This window comes from Salvelinus sp. IW2-2015, linkage group LG3 (genome assembly GCF_002910315.2).
Source record: "Salvelinus sp. IW2-2015 linkage group LG3, ASM291031v2, whole genome shotgun sequence".
NCBI lineage: Eukaryota > Metazoa > Chordata > Actinopteri > Salmoniformes > Salmonidae > Salvelinus > Salvelinus sp. IW2-2015.
The window spans coordinates 13,208,564-13,231,988 of NC_036840.1; the positions used below are offsets into that span (position 1 = coordinate 13,208,564).

The 23,425-nt window shown below is 44.3% G+C and overlaps 1 protein-coding gene across 1 annotated transcript in view; it reads left to right on the plus strand.

Moving 5' to 3' along the window:
• The window catches only part of LOC111951156 (proton myo-inositol cotransporter), a 65,435-nt gene that overhangs the window by 41,228 nt on the left and 782 nt on the right, over positions 1–23,425 (plus strand). The window contains exons 5-9 of the mRNA XM_023969196.2: positions 9,153–9,316; positions 9,579–9,699; positions 22,343–22,468; positions 22,788–22,906; positions 23,187–23,339. Coding sequence (XP_023824964.1) covers positions 9,153–9,316; positions 9,579–9,699; positions 22,343–22,468; positions 22,788–22,906; positions 23,187–23,339 — 683 coding nt within the window. The remainder of the gene's footprint in view (positions 1–9,152; positions 9,317–9,578; positions 9,700–22,342; positions 22,469–22,787; positions 22,907–23,186; positions 23,340–23,425) is intronic.

The following is a 23,425-nucleotide window of genomic DNA, read 5'->3' on the forward strand; positions in this document are numbered from 1 at the left end:
TGGACTGTCTGACCCACCTGACCAGGAAAAACTCTGGACACTAACATACAGTAGTTGCTGTTGTTTTCTTTTAGAGGTGTGCAGGCGTCACCGTGTTTGTTAGTATAGTTGTACAGGTTTGAGCAGAGTTGAGCAGTATCCTGGTGTTCTCTGTGTTTAGTGAACTCTGTGTGTCTCTGTGTTCAGCAGCATTAGACATGAGTGTGATAATGCATTCGTCTCCTTGAGAGAAATAGGCCAGATCCCAAGGGAGACATTTCTCGCCTCCATCTCTCCATTTCTCTCTCTCTCTGTCTCTCTCTCTTTCTCTCTCTCTCTCTGAGTGCTCTTATGCTTTCTATCTCTCTCGTTTCTCTCTCTTTCCCTCCCCTCCTCCCTCTCTTGCATTGATATGATTACCTTATTGTTACCTGGTTAGTGTGCTGTCTGTGAGTATCAATGTGTTTAAATGATTGTGCCATTGAACTGCCAGTCATGAGTGGTTATTGGTTAGGGATATGATAGCTGGTCCTCTCACTCCTCACATCTCACACACACACAGTCAAGCTGCTGCTCTAGTATACACTATGTATTCAACTGCGTCACCAAGACACTATCCAATATATTTGTAAATACCATCATGCTTGACATAGCAGTAGCACATTCATTATCTATACTGTATATCATATTGTGTACATATCAGGCTATTACTATGCATACTACCTATACTATTATTATTATAATTTGTATTTTTTTTACTCTTATTATTGATATTGATTATTGTACTGCAATGTTGTGGGAGCTAGCACACAAGTATTTTGCTGAACTTTTTATACCTGCTGTAAACAGTGTACGTGACGAATATTTGATTTGAGTTGACTCACACACACACACACACACACACACACACACACACACACACCCACAACACACACACACCCACACACACACACACCATACACAAACACACACTCCTCGTGTCACACTGAGGCTGCCAATGCATCCATCCGCTTTAACGATCAGTCATCATGACCTTTCCAAACTATACATCTTGTTTGTCTTTATGTCAGCTAACAGTATCGCAGCCTTAATAAGGAGCTCTGATGGGGTAGGTATTGTTTGCTGAGTCCTTAGACCCTCCAAGTATCTTTCTCTGGCGTACCAAATGGCATCCTATTCCTATATATATATATACAGTGGGACAAAAAGTATTTAGTCAGCACCAATTGTGCAAGTTCTCCACTTAAAAAGATGAGAGAGGCCTGTATTTTCATCATAGGTACACTTCAACTATGACAGACAAATGAAGAAAAAAATCCAGAAAATCACATGTAGGATTTTTATGAATTATTTGCAAATTATGGTGGAAAATAAGTATTTGGTCAATAACAAAAGTTATCTCAATACTTTTGTCATTGCCAACAAAGGTTATATAACAGAGGTCAAACGTTTTCTGTAAGTCTCACAAGGTTTTCAAAAACTGTTGCTGGTATTTGGCCCATTCCTCTCATGAGATCTCTCTAGAGCAGTGATGTTTTGGGGCTGTTGCTGGGCAACACGGTATCTTCACTCCCTCAAGAGATTTCTATGGGGTTGAGATCTGGAGACTGGCTAGGCCACTCAGGACTTGAATGCTTCTTACGAAGCACTCTTCGTGTGCCTGGGCGGTGTGTTTGGGATCAATTGTCATGCTAAGAGAACCAGCCACGGTGTTCATCTATGCGCTGCTGCCTGATTGTGAGGAGGGGGGTCATTCCATACTTACGTTACATCTAGATAGAAGGCCCCATTCAGCTATCTTCCTTTAACACGGATCAGTCGTCCTGGTCTTTACAGAAAGACAGCCCAAAGCATGATGTTCACCCCATGCTTCACAGTAGGTATGGTGTTCTTTGGATGCAAACTCAGCATTTTTTTCCTCCAAACACGACGAGTTGAGTTTTTACAAAAGTTCTATTGTTTCATCTGCCATATGACATTCATCCCAATCTTCTTCTGGATCATCCAAATGCTCTCTAGCAAACTTCAGACGGGCCTGGACATGTACTGACTTAAGCAGGGGGACACGTCTTGCACTGCAGGATTTGAGTCCCTGGCGGCGTAGTGTGTTACTGATGGTAGGCGGTTTGTTACTTTGGTCCAGCTCTCTGCAGGTCATTCACTAGGTCCCCGTTGGGTTCTGGGATTTTTGCTCACCATTCTTGTGATCATTTGACCCCAGGGGTGAGATTCTTGCGTGGAGCCCCAGATGAGGGAGATTATCAGTGTCTTGTATGCTTCCATTTCCTAATAATTGCTCCCACAGTTGATTTCTTCAACCAACTGCTTACCTATTGCAGAGTTTCAGTCTTCCAGCCTGGTGCAGGTCAAATTTCGTTTCTGGTGTCCTTTGACAGTCTTTGGTCTGGCATAGTGGAGTTTTGGAGTGTGACTGTTTGAGGTTGTGGACAGGTGTCTTTTATACTGATAACAAGTTAAACAGGTACATTAATACAGGTAACGAGTGGAGGACAGAGGAGCCTTAAAGAAGAAGTTACAGGTCTGTGAGAGCAAAATCTGCTTGTTTGTAGGTGACCAATACTTATTTCTCACATAATTTGCAAAATAATTATAAAAAAATCCTACAATGTGATTTTCTGGATTTTTTTTCTCATTTTGTCTGTCATAGTTGAAGTGTACCTATGATGAAAATTACAGGCCTCTCTCATCTTTTTAAGTGGGAGAACTTGCACAATTGGTGGCTGACTAAATACTTTTTTGCCCCACTGTATATATATTGCACTACTTTTGACCAGAGCCCTCTCAGCCCTGGTCAAAAGTAGTGCGCTATGTAGGAAATAGAATATGCGTCCCAAATGACACCCTATCTCTTGGGAGGGAGTGGGCTTTTCAGCTTGCTCTCTCTTTCCTTCTTTAATCCTTTTCAATCGGGAGCATATTCAATGAAGCTCCAGTAATGCATTTGTAAATGTCAGCCGTAAGTGAACAATTTATGTCCCGCTCACCTTTAGAGTGAAATGAACTGGAGCACGACAGGTAGTCAGTGTAGAGGGTGCGTACTGGCGGCAGAGAAGTCAGGCGCAAGAGAGCAAAAACTGATTTACAACGGCGCAGTTTAATAAATAAAACCACCGTTAACAGAACAATAAATACAATGGGTAAACAAAACCCTATACACACCAGCATAACGTGCACAAGCACTACAAAATAAACAATTCCGGACAAGGACATGGGGGGGAACAGAGGGTTAAATACACAACATGTAATGATGGAATTGAAACCAGGTGTGTGGGAAGACAAGACAAAACAAATGGAAAATGAATTGTGGATCGGCGATGGCTAGAAGAACACCGCCCAAACAAGGAGAGGGACCGACTTCGGCGAAAGTCGTGACAGTCAGAGTGAGGTGAGAGGGGAGCAGAGGGGTGAGGAGGAAGACGAGAGGGAGAAAGAGGAGAGGTGAGGGGGAAACATTTTCTTTCTCATGAGTAGAATTTATTGTACCGGAGTTCTTCCTGGCCATGTGATTAACTCCAGGTCACACACAGACACATACAGGCCCCCTCCTCTCTTTATTTTCTTCCTCTCATACACCTATCTGTCTTTTACCCTTGCACCCAAGCCTCAGAGATGAGTGCACACACACATCTCCTGCAGACACCACTTCCATCCTTCTCCCTTCCACCCTGACATTCCATTCCTCATACTCCACCTCATCCCCCTCTGTCCCCTCCTCCACTCTCTCTTCCTCCCCTCTCTCTGACATCTTTGTTGTCACCTTGTCTTCATGTCGGAGTGGAGAGAGGAGAAAGGTGTGAAGTGGATATACGGCGGAGGATAGCCAGTGGAGTGCAGACAGAGTGCAAGTTCCATTTTTAGAACAGAGGTTCTGAAGGCCATTTCACACCTTCTGCCTGATCCTCTCACATCACATACAGCCACGGGCACAATCTGAAATGGAATATTCCCTATATAGTGCACTGCTTTTGACCAGCGCCTATAGTGAATAGGGTGCCACTCTGTTATATAACCTCCATCTTGGATCTGTCGATCATCTTGGAGAAGATCAAGGGGTCAGTGTTGGTGACACACTGGAATCTTGTTTACGCTGCTGTTGTAGTTGTGGTGTTTTTTTGTATTTACACAATCTACAGTCTACCATGTCACCTTCTGTGTTTTGGTTTTCAAGAGCCAGCTTGTGTGTCCTTCTTCAAACCCAATCAGTCAGCCAATGTTTATCTAGCTAGACTTTTTTCTTAACATCTCAAGTAGGAGATTAGTGTTTCTTGTTTATGTAATGATTTGTTTGTCTGTCCACTCCACTGTGACGTGCCTATTGAGCTTGTTATACTTGCATAAGTGCACCCTCTTACACTGAGAGAATGTAATCATGTAATAGTCACAGAGTAACAGCCTGAAAATGCATTACAGCAGTTGTTGCCGCACAATTTGAGCATAAGCACCACAGCTAATGCAGTGGAAGACTTGATTATTACACTTGATGACTCTCACTCAGTCACTCAGACTGAAACGGAGGAGGAAGTGACTATCTACCTCTCTCGTCTCTTCTCCATCTTCCTGTCTTTCTCTTGGCTGTATGGCGTCTTGTGGTGTCTTGTACTATTTGCATTCTAGAGTTCACTCTCAGACCAATATATGGAACAGTCCTGTGTATTTGTCCCTATCCTACACTTGGCCCAAGTGATCCCCACAGACCTCAGGTGTACAGGGCTATAGATGGATGTAGAGGGGTGTGCGTTTGTGGGGTGCGGAAGGGTGTGCGTGTGCTGAAGGGTGTGTTAGAGGGTTGTAATTGAACATGTCCATGGCATATCTCTGACCTATTACTAGATATCATTTATTAAAGATGGTGGTTACCATGGTGAATGGAACTGGCTTCCCTTTTTTTTCTCCCATACGGAGAACAAGAATTCTCTCCTCTTTTCTTTATTCTCTCTCTCACTCGCTCTCTCAGCTTTGATCCAGATTATCACACTGTGGTAAGTCTGTTATTGTGTCCATGCGGTTTCACGGTAATTGAGCATTAATTAACATAAACACGTTTGGCATCTCTAGGCCTCCACGCATGCAAGCTGCTGAAGCCGCCTTTGGAACATCTACATTTGAATTGAATATACACCATCACAGTAAATCCATTATTTATTTTATGCAGGTTTAAAGAAACATTATGATACGAAGAAAATGTATTTCAAAAGAACAGAATATGAGTTGCCCTACTGATTGTTATCTGGCTATGAACCATGTCATAGGCTGTAGCCTTGTTCATTTAGCAGACAAGACATGCTCATAAGTCTCTTGCCATTATTTTATGTTAAATGATTTTATAGTAAGAAGAATATAACTGAACTTAGCTGAATAAAATAGAAAGGATATTTTTCCCGTTCCAGAGCGAGAGTGCACATATGAAGTGGCTATTTTGAGCATAGAAGTGATGATTTGAAACGGGTCCTATATGCTAGAGTTATTTGGCAACTTTAGTTGTGAATGATACAAACCATAGAATTCCTTAGAAATCAAAAGATATATAGGCTGCATGAAGCGACTTTAGGCTATTGATGATTTGCGAAAGTCACAAAAAAAAGATTGTGCTCTGTTCCTTGCCTCAGGCTGCACACACTGTTCTCTCGTCAAGTTATCATATTTTCACTCAACAGACTATTCTCAATTTAATATTGTCTTTAATAATATGTCAAATTTGTTTCGATTTAGAATGACCCATTATCAAATGGGCAGGAACAGTGGCAAGAGAAAAAATACATTTAATCCGTATGCACTCGAATAGCGAATAGGGGCCGGTTCGTTTCACTCATGTCAGGTAGCTAACTCCGGTTATTTTGCCGCGTGACAGGTGATATTCCGCCCAACCTCTGTATGCCATGGGCTCTCCAACTCTGTTCCTGTAGCTACCCAGTGCTTGATTTGGGAAAGCAAGTGAAATCTGTTCTGGAACATCGATAGTAACATGTTTACATTAAACTGTTGGCAGCCCCTCTCTCTTCATGCTGCAGAAAGGAATGATGGAGAGAGGGGAGCAGATGGAAACGCATGGTAGTGAGATATTCTGTAGCAAAAGGTAATGTGTCAGCCTATTAATTAGGCTATCGCCCTATTACTAGGCTATTCTTAATCCAATACAAATTCACTGTAATTGTAGGCTAACTCTGAATTTGTTTAAGTTAGAATTGACCAATTATGTATCAGAGATAGCTTAAATCAGTATTTATTTTAATTGTTTGTGTAATATGCGGTAGGCTATGTATTGTATAATGGCACAATCATTTTAATTCCGTTTTTTGGGGGCTTGGGCTCACATATAGGCCTATGCAGATGCATAAGCTCTAATATGCATATAGGTGTTTTGAATGAATCATCACCTTAGAAAACACTGTCCATTTTGTTGTGTTAGGCTTTGAAACAGCATCCACAACGATCATGTTTTTCACTCAGTTTCAACCTTCTTTCTTCAAATTGATAAATCACAGTGAGGTTAGTTTTAAAGCACGATACTGTTTCGTGTGTTTGATGTGATTTTCAATTGCATTTGCATTGATGTCAGAGTGCTTAGAGGGACAATAGAGTCCTGAGTACCCGGCCATTAGCGACCTGATGATCATTATAGAGTTGGGTACTACTAACACATGTCCAGAGTGCATAAGAGGAGATTACCCTGACTCAACGGTCACGTAGAATTATACTGTGGTCATGACTCATGACTGCCGGTGTGGTGGTAATACGGTCACTGCAACAGCCCTAAGTCTTACTGCATAAACCCTGGGTATTTTTTTTTGTGTTGGATTAATAGCAGTTTTGGCTACAGAGCTTCAGACTTCTCGTCCACTCCGGTCGTCATACATAGGCTATATCATTTGAATGTTGTTTTTATGAATGACAGCTTTATTGAGTGTCTGAGACCTTCCAGATTTGTCAGAAATGACAAATGACATCTGTACTGCCATCTGTGTCCAGTTCAGAGTAGTTACCCTGGTCTATAATGTATTACATTTAATTACAAATTGAACACAGCCGTTTCAATTAGCACAGGCTGTTATTATCTACAATCTACAGTACCATCGCCATTTGACCATCTCACCACATGTGATAGAGGGCCACATGGACGTTGTTAGCAGAATGTTTTAGTGGGCAGTGTAATTTATATAATTGGGCTGTGAGCTCCCCGGGAGTCCAAGAATGAACCTGCAGCTTCATCGTTAGAAGAGACCGGGGAAGGTTCAATCTTCCCTCTGCAAGTGGCCTGGGAGGTGGTCTCACCCACAAAAAGAAATCCGTTTTTTCCCCACATTTCTGGAATGGACCCAGAGCCTAAAGATACACACAATTTGGCTAACTCTGTTTGAGACTATGATTTTTCACTGGCACCATGTGGTTTCCACCCAATAGTCTGTATTATGGCAGTATTTGGATGCCATGTTGGAAGTGTTTCAATTTACACTTATTTACAGCACTCTTTGTAGCTGGTTATATCATGTTTGTTGATGTGGTGTGGTGGTGATGCTGTGTTCTGTTAGAGCAGAAGGTAGCTGGCTGGGCAGGTTAGCTGTGCTTCCCTTCCGGCTGGCCTTGCTGCTTCTTAATCAATCTGATTAAGACCTGAGATGGAGCTTAGCGGGCCTTTACTGCAGAGAGCTTTTACACCCGATGCTACTACAAACCCCTTATCAGTCATACTGTGTTTCTGTGTGTGTGTGGGCAGATGCATACTGAGATTGAAAGCCTCTGAGAGGCGAGACAGAAATCAGGCGGCTTTGTTGCCTTCCGCCCAACATGTTAGATCGCTGCATGTGGCTATTGCCCTTGGCTTTGCTTGACTTGTATTGACCCTGTGTGTGGTCCTCGTGACCCCTTACACCTGTACTTTTACTCTGAAGTATTGAACTTAGTCTCAAGTTGAGATGTTGGCTGACTTACATAAAGGAAAGATTTATGCAAATAGGCAATCGGTAGGAGTGTTTTGTTTTGAAAAAGAGCAGACGGGTGCAGATGCTTTTCAAGAGATGGAAAAACAAATGCTAATTCACTGCTCCTTGCAGAGAATGAGTGACAAAGTGAGGGAGCAAGAGAGAAAGCGAAGGAATGGCTTTTATTTTTCGCTTTTTTAATGAATGTATTCCTCTCGTCTTTTTTGGTACGAATCGTTGCGTTGCGTTCCAGAGTGTCTGTATTTTCGCATTTAACCCGGAGAGTAGACAGTGTTTTTCTACAGCGGCTGGGATGCTGCCTTGTGAGGGAGGTAGTTTCCCTTAACCACTGATATGCGGTCCAATTTCTTTTTGTCAGTCACTGTAGGGTAATCTGATCCTAGATCTGTGGCAACTTCTACCTTCAGCTGCTCTCTGGGCGTCTACAAGTTCCACAGGGCTAGGGTCTTCCTCCCCCGTCTATATCACCTGGCGCCCTAGCAATGAAGCAAGTCAAGGAGAGAATGTTTAGAGGCCCTGTCTGTTGAGCTTGATGAGGTGTAATCTGCCTAATTGAAGAGTTCAGCATCCTTCAGGCAGAGAAGTGGCACTTTAATTAGACAGTGACACCAGAGTGTTTGCTTCCCAAACGGCACCCTATTCCCTACATAGTGCACTACCTTTGTCCAGAGCCCTATGGGTCCAGGTCAAAAGTAGTGCACTATTTTAGGGATTAGGGTGCCATTTGGGACACAGGCAGATACAAGAGTGAAGGGGGTGGATGGATGGAGACTCGTCTCATTGTGTCTATTTCGGGTTGATTGCCTTACCAGTGATTGATTGGTGGCCACTCAACTAAAGAACATAATGGAGTGTACCTCTTCTCGATGGAGAGAATCATTAGCACATGATGATCTGTCTCTTTCAATCTGTTCCCTAGTTCTGTTTCGCTCTCTCAAGCTTTATTGGCATGAGAGGGACAATCCAATGCAATACAACACACAATCGAAATGACCTTTGGGTTTCCTGTCCTGTCCTCAATAGTCTGTAGATGGCCATTCCAGAAGGACATTACTACCTGGCTGTTCTTTCCAGCATGGCCAGATAGTGGCCACCACCCTATTGTCTTTGTGCATCAACATGGCGTCCAGCTAGTGTCAAAGTTAGCCAAACTCTCTCTTTACATGGTAGCCATGTGGTGTCTGATGATGACCGTATCCTGTCCTCTGTGTGCAGGTACTACGGCGCCACCATCCTGCAGATGTCGGGAGTGCGGGATGACAAGGTGGCCATCTGGTTGGCTGGGGTCACAGCCTTCACCAACTTTCTGTTCACCCTACTGGGGGTGTGGCTAGTGGAGAGGGTTGGCCGCAGGAAACTCACCCTGGGGAGCATCATTGGTAAGGGTCAGAGGGTCAGGGTAAAGATGAACGCATGGATCCTGATGATTCAGGGACACATTTAGTGTATGTGAATAGATGGCATATTGGATCACAGTATACGTTTCACAGATAGCTCCACAGATAGATTTTAATGGAATTACATGGACTATGTGAAATTGTAATACATGTAACTACACAGACACTAGTCGTAACCCATATTATGTCTAAAGCAGTACACTGTTTGGTTAGACTATGTGTATGACTGTGTTGTTTCTCCTAGGTACATGTCTGAGTCTGTCTCTGCTGGCCATTGGGTTTCTGCTATCTGCCCAACACACCCCTCCTGTCACCCTCCACCCCACTGACCCCTCAATGGTCAACTCCACCTGCAACAGACACCTGTGAGTACTCCCTACTCTACTACTGTATTATACTGTACTCTATCTGCACTGTAGTCTACTGTCCGACACAATACTGACTATGCCGTACTATTCTGAATATTAATGGTTAAGTGTAATGTTCTGGGGGGCCTCCCGAGTGGCGCAGTGGTCTAAGACACTGCATCGCAGTGCTTGAAGCGTCACCACAGACCCGGGTTTGATCCCAGGTTGTGTTATAACCGGCCGTGACCGGGAGTCCCATAGGGTGGCGCACAATTGGCCCAGCATCGTCCGGGTTAGGGGAGGGGCCGGAGGGGCTTTACTTATCTCATCACGCTCTAGCGACTCCTTGTGGCATGCCGGGTGCCTGCAGAACGGTGTTCCGGGTTAAGCAGGCTCGACCTTCGCCTCTCCCGAGGCAGTTGGGGAGTTGCAGCGATGAGACAAGATCGTAATTGGATATGACGAAATTGAGAGAAAAGGGGGGTAAAAATCAAATAAACATGTTCTGAAGGTAACATTGACATATGTACATCACTTTATTGTTAAGTGCAGGGGTAAAAAAAAATCTCAGTATGAACCTGATCCACCATGAATTGAAACATGGTCACTAATGAGGGTGTTCTTTAATGGAAGCCTCCAATAAAATCCAGGTAGAATAAGGAATTCCCCAGGGCAGCTGTTTAGGCCCCTTACTCTTTTCAATCTTTACTAACGACATGCCACTGGTTTTGAGTAAAGCCAGTGTGTCTATGTATGCGGATGACTCAACACTATACACGACAGCTACCACAGCGACTGAAATTACGACAACAGTTAACAAAGAGCTGCAGTTAGTTTCGGAATGGGTGGCAAGGACTACGTTCATCCTGAATATTTCAAAAACTAAAAGCTTTGTATTTGGAACAAATCATTCACTAAACCCTAAATCTCAACTAAATATTGTAATGAATAATGTGGAAATTGAGCAAGTTGAGGATACTAAAATATATGATTAAATATGAAAATACTTTTGTGAAGATAGCAATGTGATTTTGGCCTTATTTACATTTACATTTACATTTAAGTCATTTAGCAGACGCTCTTATCCAGAGCGACTTACAAATTGGTGCATTCACCTTATGATATCCACTGGAACAACCACTTTACAATACATTTACATTTACATTTAAGTCATTTAGCCATCTAACTCTTTTAAGGGGGAGGGGGGGTTAGAAGGATTACTTTATCCTATCCTAGGTATTCCTTAAAGAGGTGGGGTATCAGGTGTCTCTGGAAGGTGGTGATTGACTCCGCTGACCTGGCGTCGTGAGGGAGTTTGTTCCACCATTGGGGTGCCAGAGCAGCGAACAGTTTTGACTGGGCTGAGCGGGAACTGTACTTCCTCAGAGGTAGGGAGGCGAGCAGGCCAGAGGTGGATGAACGCAGTGCCCTTGTTTGGGTGTAGGGCCTGATCAGAGCCTGAAGGTACGGAGGTGCCGTTCCCCTCACAGCTCCGTAGGCAAGCACCATGGTCTTGTAGCGGATGCGAGCTTCAACTGGAAGCCAGTGGAGAGAGCGAGGAGCGGGGTGACGTGAAGAGAACTTGGAAGGTTGAACACCAGACGGGCTGCGGCGTTCTGGATGAGTTGTAGGGTTTAATGCACAGGTAGGGAGCCCAGCCAACAGCGAGTTGCAGTAATCCAGGCGGGAGATGACAAGTGCCTGGATTAGGACCTGCGCCGCTTCCTGTGTGAGGCAGGGTCGTACTCTGCGAATGTTGTAGAGCATGAACCTACAGGAACGGGTCACCGCCTTGATGTTAGTTGAGAACGACAGGGTGTTGTCCAGGATCACGCCAAGGTTCTTAGCACTCTGGGAGGAGGACACAATGGAGTTGTCAACCGTGATGGCGAGATCATGGAACGGGCAGTCCTTCCCGGAGGGAAGAGCAGCTCCGTCTTGCCGAGGTTCAGCTTGAGGTGGTGATCCGTCATCCACACTGATATGTCTCCAGACATGCAGAGATGCGATTCGCCACCTGGTTATCAGAAGGGGAAAGGAGAGAATTAATTGTGTGTCGTCTGCATAGCAATGATAGGAGAGGCCATGTGAGGATATGACAGAGCCAAGTGACTTGGTGTATAGCGAGAATAGGAGAGGGCCTAGAACAGAGCCCTGGGGAGCACCAGTGGTGAGAGCACGTGGTGCGGAGACAGATTCTCTCCACGCACCTGGTAGGAGCGACCTGTCAGGTAGGACGCAATCCAAGCGTGGGCCGCGCCGGAGATGCCCAACTCGGAGAGGGTGGAGAGGAGGATCTGATGGTTCACAGTATCAAAGGCAGCCGATAGGTCTAGAAGGATGAGAGCAGAGGAGAGAGAGTTAGCTTTAGCAGTGCGGACGCCTCCGTGACACAAGAAGAGCAGTCTCAGTTGAATGACTAGTCTTGAAACCTGACTGATTTGGATCAAGAAGGTCATTCTGAGAGAGATAGCAGGAGAGCTGGCCAAGGACGGCACATTCAAGAGTTTTGGAGAGAAAAGAAAGAAGGATACTGGTCAGTAGTTTTGACATGGAAGGGATCGAGTGTAGGTTTTTCAGAAGGGGTGCAACTCTCGCTCTCTTGAAGACGGAAGGGACGTAGCCAGCGGTCAAGGATGAGTTGATGAGCGAGGTGAGGTAAGGGAGAAGGCTCCGAAATGGTCTGGAGAAGAGAGGAGGGGATAGGATCAAGCGGGCAGGTTGTTGGGCGGCGGCCGTCACAAGACGCGAGATTTCATCTGGAGAGAGAGGGAGAAAGAGGTCAAAGCACAGGGTTAGGCAGTGTGAGCAGAACCAGCGGTGTCGTTTGACTTAGCAAACGAGGATCGGATGTCGTCGACCTTCTTTCCAAAATGGTTGACGAAGTCATCCGCAGAGAGGAGGAGGGGGGGGGGGGGGGGGGGAGAGGATTCAGGAGGGAAGAAGGTGGCAAAGAGCTTCCTAGGGTTAGAGCAGATGTTGAATTGATTAGAGTGGTAGAAAGTGGCTTTAGCAGCAGAGACAGAAGAGGAGAATGTAGAGAGGAGGGAGTGAAAGGATGCCAGGTCCGCAGGGAGGCGAGTTTTCCTCCATTTCCGCTCGGCTGCCCGGAGCACTGTTCTGTGAGCTCGCAATGAGTCGTCGAGCCACGGAGCAGGAGGGGAGACCGAGCCGGCCTGGAGGATAGGGGACATAGAGAGTCAAAGATGCAGAAAGGGAGGAGAGAGGGTTGAGAGGCAGAATCAGGAGATAGTTGGAGAAGGTTTGAGCAGAGGGAAGAGATGATAGGATGGAAGAGGAGAGAGTAGCGGGGAGAGAGAGCGAAGGTTGGGACGCGCGATACCATCCGAGTAGGGGCAGTGTGGGAAGTGTTGGATGAGAGCGAGAGGAAAAGAGTACAAGGTAGTGGTCGGAGACTTGGAGGGGAGTTGCAATGAGATTAGTGGAAGAACAGCATCTAGTAAAGATGAGGTCAAGCGTATTGCCTGCCTTGTGAGTAGGGGGAAGGTGAGAGGGTGAGGTCAAAAGAGAGAGAGTGGAAAGAAGGAGGCAGAGAGGAATGAGTCAAAGGTAACGTGGGAGGTTAAAGTCACCCAGAACTGTGAGAGGTGAGCCATCCTCAGGAAAGGAACTTATCAAGGAGTCAAGCTCATTGATGAACTCTCCAAGGAACCTGAGGGCGATAAATGATAAGGATGTTAAGCTTGAAAGGGCTGGTAACTGTGACAGATGGAATTCAAAGGAGCGATAGACAGATGGTCAGGAGAAAGAAGAGAATGTCCACTTGAGAGATGAGGATCCAGTTCACCACACCGCTGACCAGAGGCTCTCGGGGTGTGCGAGAACACGTGGGCAGACGAGGAGAGAGCAGTAGGAGTAGCAGTGTTATCTGTGGTAATCCATGTTTCCGTCAGTGCCAAGAAGTCGAGGGACTGGAGGGAAGCATAGGCTGAGATGAACTCTGCCTTGTTGGCCGCAGATCGGCAGTTCCAGAGGCTGCCGGAGACCTGGAACTCCACGTGGGTCGTGCGCGCTGGGACCACCAGGTTAGAGTGGCAGCGGCCACGCGGTGTGAAGCGTTTGTATTGGTCTGTGCAGAGAGGAGAGAAGAGGGATAGACAGACACATAGTGACAGCTACAGAAGAGGCTACGCTAATGCAAAGGAGATTGGAATGACAAGTGGACTACACGTCTCGAATGTTCAGCAAGTTAAGCTTACGTTGCAAAAAATCTTATTGACTAAAATGATACAGTACTGCTGGCTGGTGAAGTAGGCTAGCTAGCAGTGTTGACTACGTTAGAAGGACGAAAATAGCTGCTAGCTAACCTCGATAATTACTCTAAACTACACAATTATCTTTGATACAAAGACGGCTATGTAGCTAGCTAAGAAAAAATTGCTAAGATCAAACAAATCAAACCGTTGTACTGTAATGAAATGAAATGTAATACTACCTGTGGAGCGAAGCGAAATGCGACTACTCGCTCCAACCCGGAAGTACTCTCGCGGCGTACGAAAATAGCTGGCTAGCTAACCTCGATAATTACTCTAAACTACACAATTATCTTAGATACAAAGACAGCAAAGACAACTATGTAGCTAGCTAACACTACACTAATCAAGTCGTTCCGTTGTAATGAATAGTTTCTACAGTGCTGCTATTCGCTATTCGGTAGGAGTTGGCTAGCTGGCTAGCTAGCAGTGTTGACTACGTTAGAAGACGAAAATAGCTGGCTAGCTAACCTCGATAATTACTCTAAACTACACAATTATCTTTGATACAAAGACGGCTATGTAGCTAGCTAAGAAAAAATTGCTAAGATCAAACAAATCAAACCGTTGTACTGTAATGAAATGAAATGAAATGTAATACTACCTGTGGAGCGAAGCGAAATGCGACTACTCGCTCCAACCCGGAAGTACCAACGCAGTTGACAGCTACAGAAGAGGCTACGCTAATGCAAAGGAGATTGAATGACAAGTGGACTACACGTCTCGAATGTTCAGCAAGTTAAGCTTACGTTGCAAAAAATCTTATTGACTAAAATGATACAGTACTGCTGGCTGGTGAAGTAGGCTAGCTAGCAGTGTTGACTACGTTAGAAGGACGAAAATAGCTGGTTAGCTAACCTCGATAATTACATCTAAATACACAATTATCTTTGATACAAAGACGGCTATGTAGCTAGCTAAGAAAAAATTGCTAAGATCAAACAAATCAAACCGTTGTACTGTAATGAATTATAAATTAGATCATTGTTTTTCCTATAAACTTGTGCCCAGTCAGTAGCCACGCCCAAGTGAGCTCAGAGTTCGTGTCAGCGTGACGGAACGCCCCTTTGGCCAGAGTGCTTAAAAGGACTCGCTAAGAATCAACATACAGACCAAAACTTGCCGGGTTGCTGCTGGCATGTAAAGTGGTCGGGAGCTGAACCTTGAATAATCAACCATTGAGACCAAGCAGATGGATGGTGGAAACCGGACGTCACGAATGGTTAAAACTATAAGACCAAAAAGACATGAGGCTGTGGTCCAGACGTTGAAATGGTTAGAAACGTTGTACTGAGACCAGACAGCGTGGCGCGGTGGCTACACAACTGAAAAAGGTTTAAACTCTACAGACCAGCCGACGTACAGTGGGAGCTGAACGTTACGAAATGGTTAGAAACTCTGAAACTCTCAACACAAGTGAAGAAGGTAAAGACTAGACCAGAACATTCAGTGTGGAGTGGTGCATGAAAAAATGGTCCTACATTTTTTACTAAAGACACAAGGGGGGAAGGAAGACAATCCCCTCTGATACAACTGTTGGTACGTCTGAAGTAACTATTCTAACGAACACTTCAAGCAGAGAAGCTCTACAACTAAGAAGGACATTGCGACCTCTGGTGGACAACCAGAGCCTTACATCAAGCCACTACCCATAGACGGGGTAGTGGCTACGCGTAATTATATATTGCATTTCTAATCCGAATGAGTGGTGGTTAGGGTGCTAAGTATTCTGGTTACTGTGAGTGTAGTTTCAAATGCATGTACGATAAGTTGACTCTCTTTGTCTCTCCCTCTCTTTGTCTTTCCCCACCCCCTTTCCATTGTGTAACAAGCCGTCATATCGTATCAGTCCACTAGGGACTTTTACCTCATGTAAATGTGTATGGTATTCTGTGTTGTTATTTAGTTAGTTAATAAATAAATGATTAAATCAATTTGTGTAGTCCTGAATATTCAAAATCACTAGGGTTCTTGCGGATCCACGGATTATGCAATGTTCAGAATGAGACTGATGAGGTAATAGTGCATACTTGACTTTTATTGATGTAAGAGATATCGGTATATCTTTAGAGTTTAAGTCGGGAGATAGTAACTTGTTAAACATCTCTTCTCTTAAAAAAAACATCTCTTCCCTAATGAGTTAATTGTTACTTGATTAATTTAATCGGGTAACAATTAAACATAATTCGTTTGATTCAATAAATAACAGTCATCAGTTTAATGATAGTCTCGTCACGACAACAGAGAGCTAACATTAATAATATGCATGTCAATCTCTCCTGGCTACGTGTATTTGTGAGAGGTATTGACAGAGGTATTGCACCAAGCTGTCTGTTTGAACTACTGGCACACAGCTCGGACACCCATGCATACCCCACAAGACATGCCACCAGAGGTCTTTTCACAGTTCCCAAGTCCAGAAAAGACTAAGGGAGGCGCACAGTACTACGCACAGTACTATTCCACATCAAGTAGCTCATGAATGCAGTAAACACATAACATACACACTAATCACACCCATTATAGACATGTGGTAGTAGAGTAGGGGCCTGAGGACACACTTAATATGTTGTGTATAATGCCTTAATTTTGCTGGACCCTAGGAAGAGTAGCTGCTGCAAAGGTAGCAGCTAATGGGGATCCATAATAAATACAAATACAAATTAACATTTTACAGGGTTTGTTTCTTAATACATTTTCCCTGTTCTTCCATCTAGGATTAAATTAATGTTATTTCCAATTTAATTGTACATGCTGTACATGTTTCTGAACACTTACCTAGTAGATAATTCCAATATCTCTGCTCTGATTGTTTTTTTATTCTACCAGGGGTTCATTTTAACTGCAACAACAGACTCTATTAGCGACAGTGCTACAGGCGTTGGGTCTCTGTTAATATAAATGATGGAGAGAGAGAGATAGGGTGAAAGAGAGAAAGAGACCCTGTCTGCCCTGTGAAAGACTGAGCCACTCTCTGTCCTAATTTACACAACAGCATGTAGACTGAGTGTACAAAACAGGAACACCTGCTCTTTATGACATAGACTGACCAGGTGGATCCAGGTGAAAGCTATGATCCCTTACTGATGTTACACTTCAATCAGTGTAGAGGAAGAGGAGGAGACAAGTTAAATAATGATTTTTAAGCCTTGAGCCAATTGAGACATGGATTGTGTATGTGTGCCATTCAGAGAGTGAATGGGTAAGACAAAATATTTACAGTGCCTTCGGAAAGTAATCAGACCCCTTGACTTTTTAAACATTTTGTTACGTTACAGCCTTATTCTCAAATTGATTACATATTTGTTTCCTCATCATCAAACTACACACAATACCCCAGAATGACAAAGCAAAAACAGGTTTTTCGAATTTATTGCTAATTTATGAAAAACCAAAAAATGAAATATTACATTTACATAAGTATTCAGACCCTTTACTCAGTACTTTGTTGAAGCACTTTTGGCAGCGATTATAGCATGAAGTCTTCTTGGGTATGACACTACAAGCTTGGCACACCTGATTTGGGGAGTTTTTCCCATTCCTCTCTAGCAGATCCTCTCAAGCTTTGTCAGGTTGGATGGGGAGCGTTGAGGCACAGCTATTTTCAGGTATCTCCAGAGATATTCGATCGGGTTCAAGTCTTTGGCTCTGGCTGGGCCAATCAAGGATGTCCTCGATCCTGACTAGTCTCCCTGTCCCTGCCGCTGAAAAACCTCCCCACAGCATTATGCTGCCACCACCATGCTTCACTGTAGAGATGGTGCCCGGTTTCCTCCAGACGTGACACTTGGCATTCAGGCCAAAGAGTTCAATCTTGGTTTCATCAGACCAGAGAATCTTGTTTCTCATGGTCTGAGTCTTTAGGTGCCTTTTGGAAAACTCCAAACGCACTGCTGTGCCTTTTATTGAGGTGTGGCTTCCGTCTGGCCACTCTACCATAAAGGCCTGATTGGTGGAGTGGAAGCTCTAGGAAGAGTCTTGGTGGTTCCAAACTTCTTTCATTTATGAATGATGGAGGTCACTGTTCTTGGGGACCTTCAATGCTGCAGACATTTTTTGGTACCCTTCTCCAGATCTGTGCCTCGACAGAATCCTGTCTCGGAGCTCTACTGACAATTCGTTTGACCTCATGGCTTGGTTTTTGCTCTGACATGCACTGTCAACTGTGGGACCTTATATAGACAGGTGTGCGCCTTTCCAAATCATGTCCAATCAATTGAATTTACCACAGGTGGACTCCAATCAAGTTGTAGAAACATCTCAAGGATGATCAATGGAAACAGGATGCATCTGAGCTCAATTTCCAGTCTCATAGCAAAGGGTCTGAATACTTATGTAAATAAGCTATTTATGTTTAATAAATTAGCAAAAATGTCTAAACCTGTTTTCACTTTGTCATTATGGGGTGTTGTGTGTAGATTGCTGAGGATTTTTTTTTGCTGAGGATTTTTTTTCCAAACCGGTGTGCCAGGCACCTCCTACCATACCCCGTTCCATTTTAGAATAGAGCTGTATAACGTAACAAAATGTGGAAAAAGTAAAGGGGTCTGAATACTTTCCAAATGCACTGTAAGTGGAATGGAGTATGGTAGGAGGTGCCAGGCGCACCGGTTTGAGTGTGTCAAGAACTGCAATGTTGCTGGGGTTTTCACAATCAACAGTTTCCTGTGTGTATCAAGAATGGTTCACCACCCAAAGGACATCCAGCCAACTTGACAGAACTGTGGGAGGCATTGGAGTCAACATGGACCAGTATCCCCGTGGAATGCTTTCAATACATTGTAAAGTCCTTGCCCTGACGAATTGAGGCTGTTCTGAAGGCAAAAGGGGGTGAAACTGAATAGGAAGATGTTCTTAATGTTTTGAACACCAGTGTATATTTACCAGCACTCTCTCTGGTCACTCACAGCTGCAACAACAAGACTGTCTTAAATGAGTCTGACTCGTCTTTAATGCAGGCGGAATGGGTTTGCTGTTCTGTCATTAAATGGCGTAGCAGTCGGACGTGTGTTTGTCTTGTCCCGTCTTGTCCCATGTAAATAGTCAGTCTCATAGTTTTTTTTTCATATATATTTTTTATATTTTAATCTCACTTTCCACCTACGATCTAAATATACTTTCCTGCAACCCGCCCCACCCAATGTAGTACGCATCTGCTGTTTGTATACATTATACGCGTTCTGTCTCCTAGAAATGAACGTACTTTGGTGCAAAAAGTGCACATCAATCCCAGAAGAACAGCAAAGGACCTTGTGAAGATGCTGGAGGAAACAGGTATAAAAGTATCTATATCCATAGTAAAACGAGTCCTATATTGACATAACCTGAAAGGCCACTCAGCAAGGAAGAAGCCACTGCTCCAAAACCGCCATAAAAAAGCCAGACTACGGTTTGCAACCGCACATGGGGACAAAGATCGTACTTTTTCGAGAAATGTCCTCTGGTCTGATGAAACAAAAATATAACTGTTTGGCCGTAATGACCATCGTTATGTTTGGAGGAAAAAGGGGGATGCTTGCAAGCCGAGGAACACCATCTCAACCGTGAAGCACTGGGGTACAGCATCATGTAGTGGGGGTACTTTGCTACAGGAGGGACTGTTGCACTTCACAAAATAGATGACATCATGAGGATGGAAAAGTATTTGGATATATTGAAGCAATATCTCAAGACATCAGTCAAGAAGTTAAAGCTTGGTCGCAAATGGGTCTTCCAAATGGACAATGACCCCAAGCATACTTCCAAAGTTGTGGCAAATGGCTTAAGGACAACAAGGTCAAGGTATTGGAGTGGCAAAGCCCTGACCTCAATCTTATAGAAAATGTGTGGGCAGAACTGAAAAAGCGTGTGCGAGCAAGGAGATCTACAAACCTGACTCAGTTACACCAGCTCTGTCAGGAGGAATGGGACAAAATTCACCCAACTTATTGTGGGAAGCTTGTAGAAGGCTACCTGAAACGTTTGACCCAAGTTAAACAATTTAAAGGCAATGCTACCAAATACTAATTGAGTGTATGTAAACTTCTGACCCACTGGGAATGTGATGAAAGAAATAAAAGCTGAAATAAATCATTCTCTCTACTATTATTCTGACATTTCACATTCTTAAAAATAAAGTGCTGATCCTAACTGACGTAAAACAGGGAGTTTTTACTAGGATTAAATGTCAGGAATTTTGAAAAACTGAGTTTAAATGTATTTGGCTGAGGTGTATGTTAACTTCCGACTTCAACTCTAGCTGAAGTGCTGAAAGAGCTGCAAAATCTGGATCCCTACAAATCAGCTGGGCTAGACAATCTGGACCCTCTCTTTCTAAAATTATGCGCTGAAATTGTTGCAACCCCTATTACTAGCCTGTTCAACCTCTTTTCGTATCGTCTGAGATCCCCAAAGATTGGAAAGCTGCCGCGGTCGTTCCCCTCTTCAAAGGGGGAGACACTCTAGACCCAAACTGTTACAGACCTATATCCATCCTGTCCTGCCTTTCTAAAGTCTTCGAAAGTCAAGTTAACAAACAGATCACCGACCATTTCGAATCCCACCGTACCACTATCGAATCTGGTTTCCGAGCTGGTCACGTGTGCACCTCAGCCACGCTCAATGTCCTAAACGATATCATAACCGCCATAGATAAAAGTTTTCATCAACCTGGCCAAGGCTTTCGACTCTGTCAATCACCGCATTCTTATCAGCAGACTCAATAGCCTTGGTTTCTCTAATGACTGCCTCGCCGTGTTCACCAACTACTTCTCAGAGTTCAGTATGTCAAATCGGGGGGGCTGTTGTCTGGACCTCTGGCAGTCTGTATGGGAGTGCCACATGGTTCAATTCTCGGGCCTACTCTTTTCTCTGTATATATCAATGATATTGCTCTTGCTGCTGGTGATTCTCTGATCCACCTCTACGCAGATGACACCATTCTGTATACATCTGGCCCTTCTTTGGACACTGTGCTAACAAACCTCCAAACGAGCTTCAATGCCATACAACACTCCTTCCGTGGCCTTCAACTGCTTTTAAATGCTAGTAAAACTAAATGAATGCTCTTCAACCAATTGCTACCTGCACACCCGCCTAGCATCACTACTCTGGACGGTTCTGACTTAGAATATGTGGACAACTACAAATACCTAGGTGTCTGGTTAGACTGTAAACTCTCCTTCCAGATTCACATTAAGCATCTCCAATACAAAATTAAATCTAGAATCGGCTTCCTATTTCGCAACAAAGCCTCCTTCACTCATACTGCCAAACATACCCTCATAAAACTGACCATCCTACCGATCCTTGACTTCGGCGATGTCATTTACAAACTAGCCTCCAACACAACACTCTACAAATTGGATGCAGTCTATCACAGTGCCATCCATTTTGTCACCAAAGCCCCATATACTACGCACCACTGTGACCTGTATGCTCTTGTTGGCTGGCTCTCGTTGGCTGGCCCTCGCTACATATTCGTCGCTAAACCCATTGGCTCCAGGTCATCTTTAAGTATTTGCTAGGTAAAGCCCCGCCTTTTCTCAGCTCTCTGGTCTCCATAGCAACACCCACCCGTAGCACGTGCTCCAGCAGGTATATTTTACTGGTCATCCCCAAAGCCAACACCTCCTTTGGCCGCCTTTCCTTTCAGTTCTCTGCTGCCAATGACTGGAACGAATATCAAAAATCACTGAAGCTGGAGACATATATCTCCCTCACTAACTTTAAGCATCAGCTGTCAGAGCAGCTTACCGATCATTGCACCTGTACATAGCCCATCTGTAAATAGCCTACCTAACTACCTCATCCCCATATTGTTATACATTTTTTTGCTCTTTTGCACCCCAGTATCTCTACTTGCACATCATCATCTGCACATCCCTCACTCCAGTGTTAATGCTAAATTGTAATTATTTCGCCACTATGGCCTATTTATTGCCTTACCTCCCTAATCTTACTACATTTGCACACACTGTACATAGATTTATTGTGTTATTGACTGTACATTTGTTTATCCCATGTGTAACTCTGTGTTGTTGTTTTTGTCGCGCTGCTTTGCTTTATCTTGGCCAGCTCGTAGTTGTAAATGAGAACTTGTTCTCAACTGATCTACCTGATTAAATAAAGGTGAATTGTTAAAAAAAAAAAATTGAGCTACTCTCTCTGTGAATGAAATCGGAAATCGGCTCGCCGCACTACACACTCACGCATGCCCACACATGGATGCACAAACACACACACAAATACGTACACCCACACAGACATAGATTATTCTAATGTTATCAGAGTAAATAGCTCAAGATAGCATCTTCTCCATTCACAGCGAGTAAATGTGTTCTGTTATACCTCCTCAAGGATCTTGTCTCTGTTTATGACATCTCTGTCCAATCCTCCTGTCATCCCAGGCTGTGTGAGCCGTGTATGCTGGACCCGGGGTGTGGCTTCTGTTACCGTGAGAACAGCACAGCTCTGTTCGCCTCCTCGTGTGTACCTGTCAATACAGCCTCCACTGAGAAGGCAGCCTGGGGCAGGTGAGCTACGTATCTGTCAATACAGCCTCCACTGAGAAGGCAGCCTGGGCAGGTGAGCTACAGGAGGCACTAAGGGGAGGGAGAGAGGGTGTGTTTGTGCATAGGGCAGCAGGGGGCAGGTGAGTCATAGAATGTGCTCTGTGTGTGGGCTTATTTGTTGTGTGTTTGTGAAGGGGATGGAGGGGGTTAGTGGAAGGAGTTGAATAAGACTCCTTGAAGAAGGCTTGAGAAGTGGTTATTCTATAATACTGTACTCATAGTACCCCTCTATCCATAACATAACTACTGTTGCTACAATACAATAACTGTCTTGTACCAGGTGTTCCAACTCGACCCAGCTGAGAGTCAATACGTACTGGGCCTATAACTACTGTCCCACCTCCTACTCCTGGGTGGTCCTACTGGGTCTTGTTCTCTATCTGGCCTTCTTCGCCCCAGGTGAGAGGCAACACTGATCTATGTAGAGATTCAATTTACGCTGTATTTCACTTTCACTGTGAGGCAACTACTAACTAAAGAAATGCATTATTAGAAAATGTGATCTCATTTCAAGTTTGGCGTTAACCATGCATTGATGTCATTTGGTATACTTGCTTAAAGGTTTGATTTGTGTGCTTACTGTATATACGTCTTGATTCAGCATTGTTTGCATGCGGGGGGGGGGTAGTTACTGTACTGTAGAGCTATCGTAAGCCCTGTGTCATCCCTCCACTTCCAGGTATGGGTCCAATGCCGTGGACAATCAACTCTGAGATTTACCCCCTGTGGGCCCGGAGCACAGGGAACGCCTGTTCAGCTGGAGTCAACTGGATGTTTAACTTCCTGGTCTCCCTCACCTTCCTCCATGTGGCTCAGAACCTCACCTACTACGGTAACACAGGCACATCTTCATCCACGTGGCCCAGTCCCTCACCTACTACAGTACAAACCGTAGTCACTGATCAATACCCCACTTAC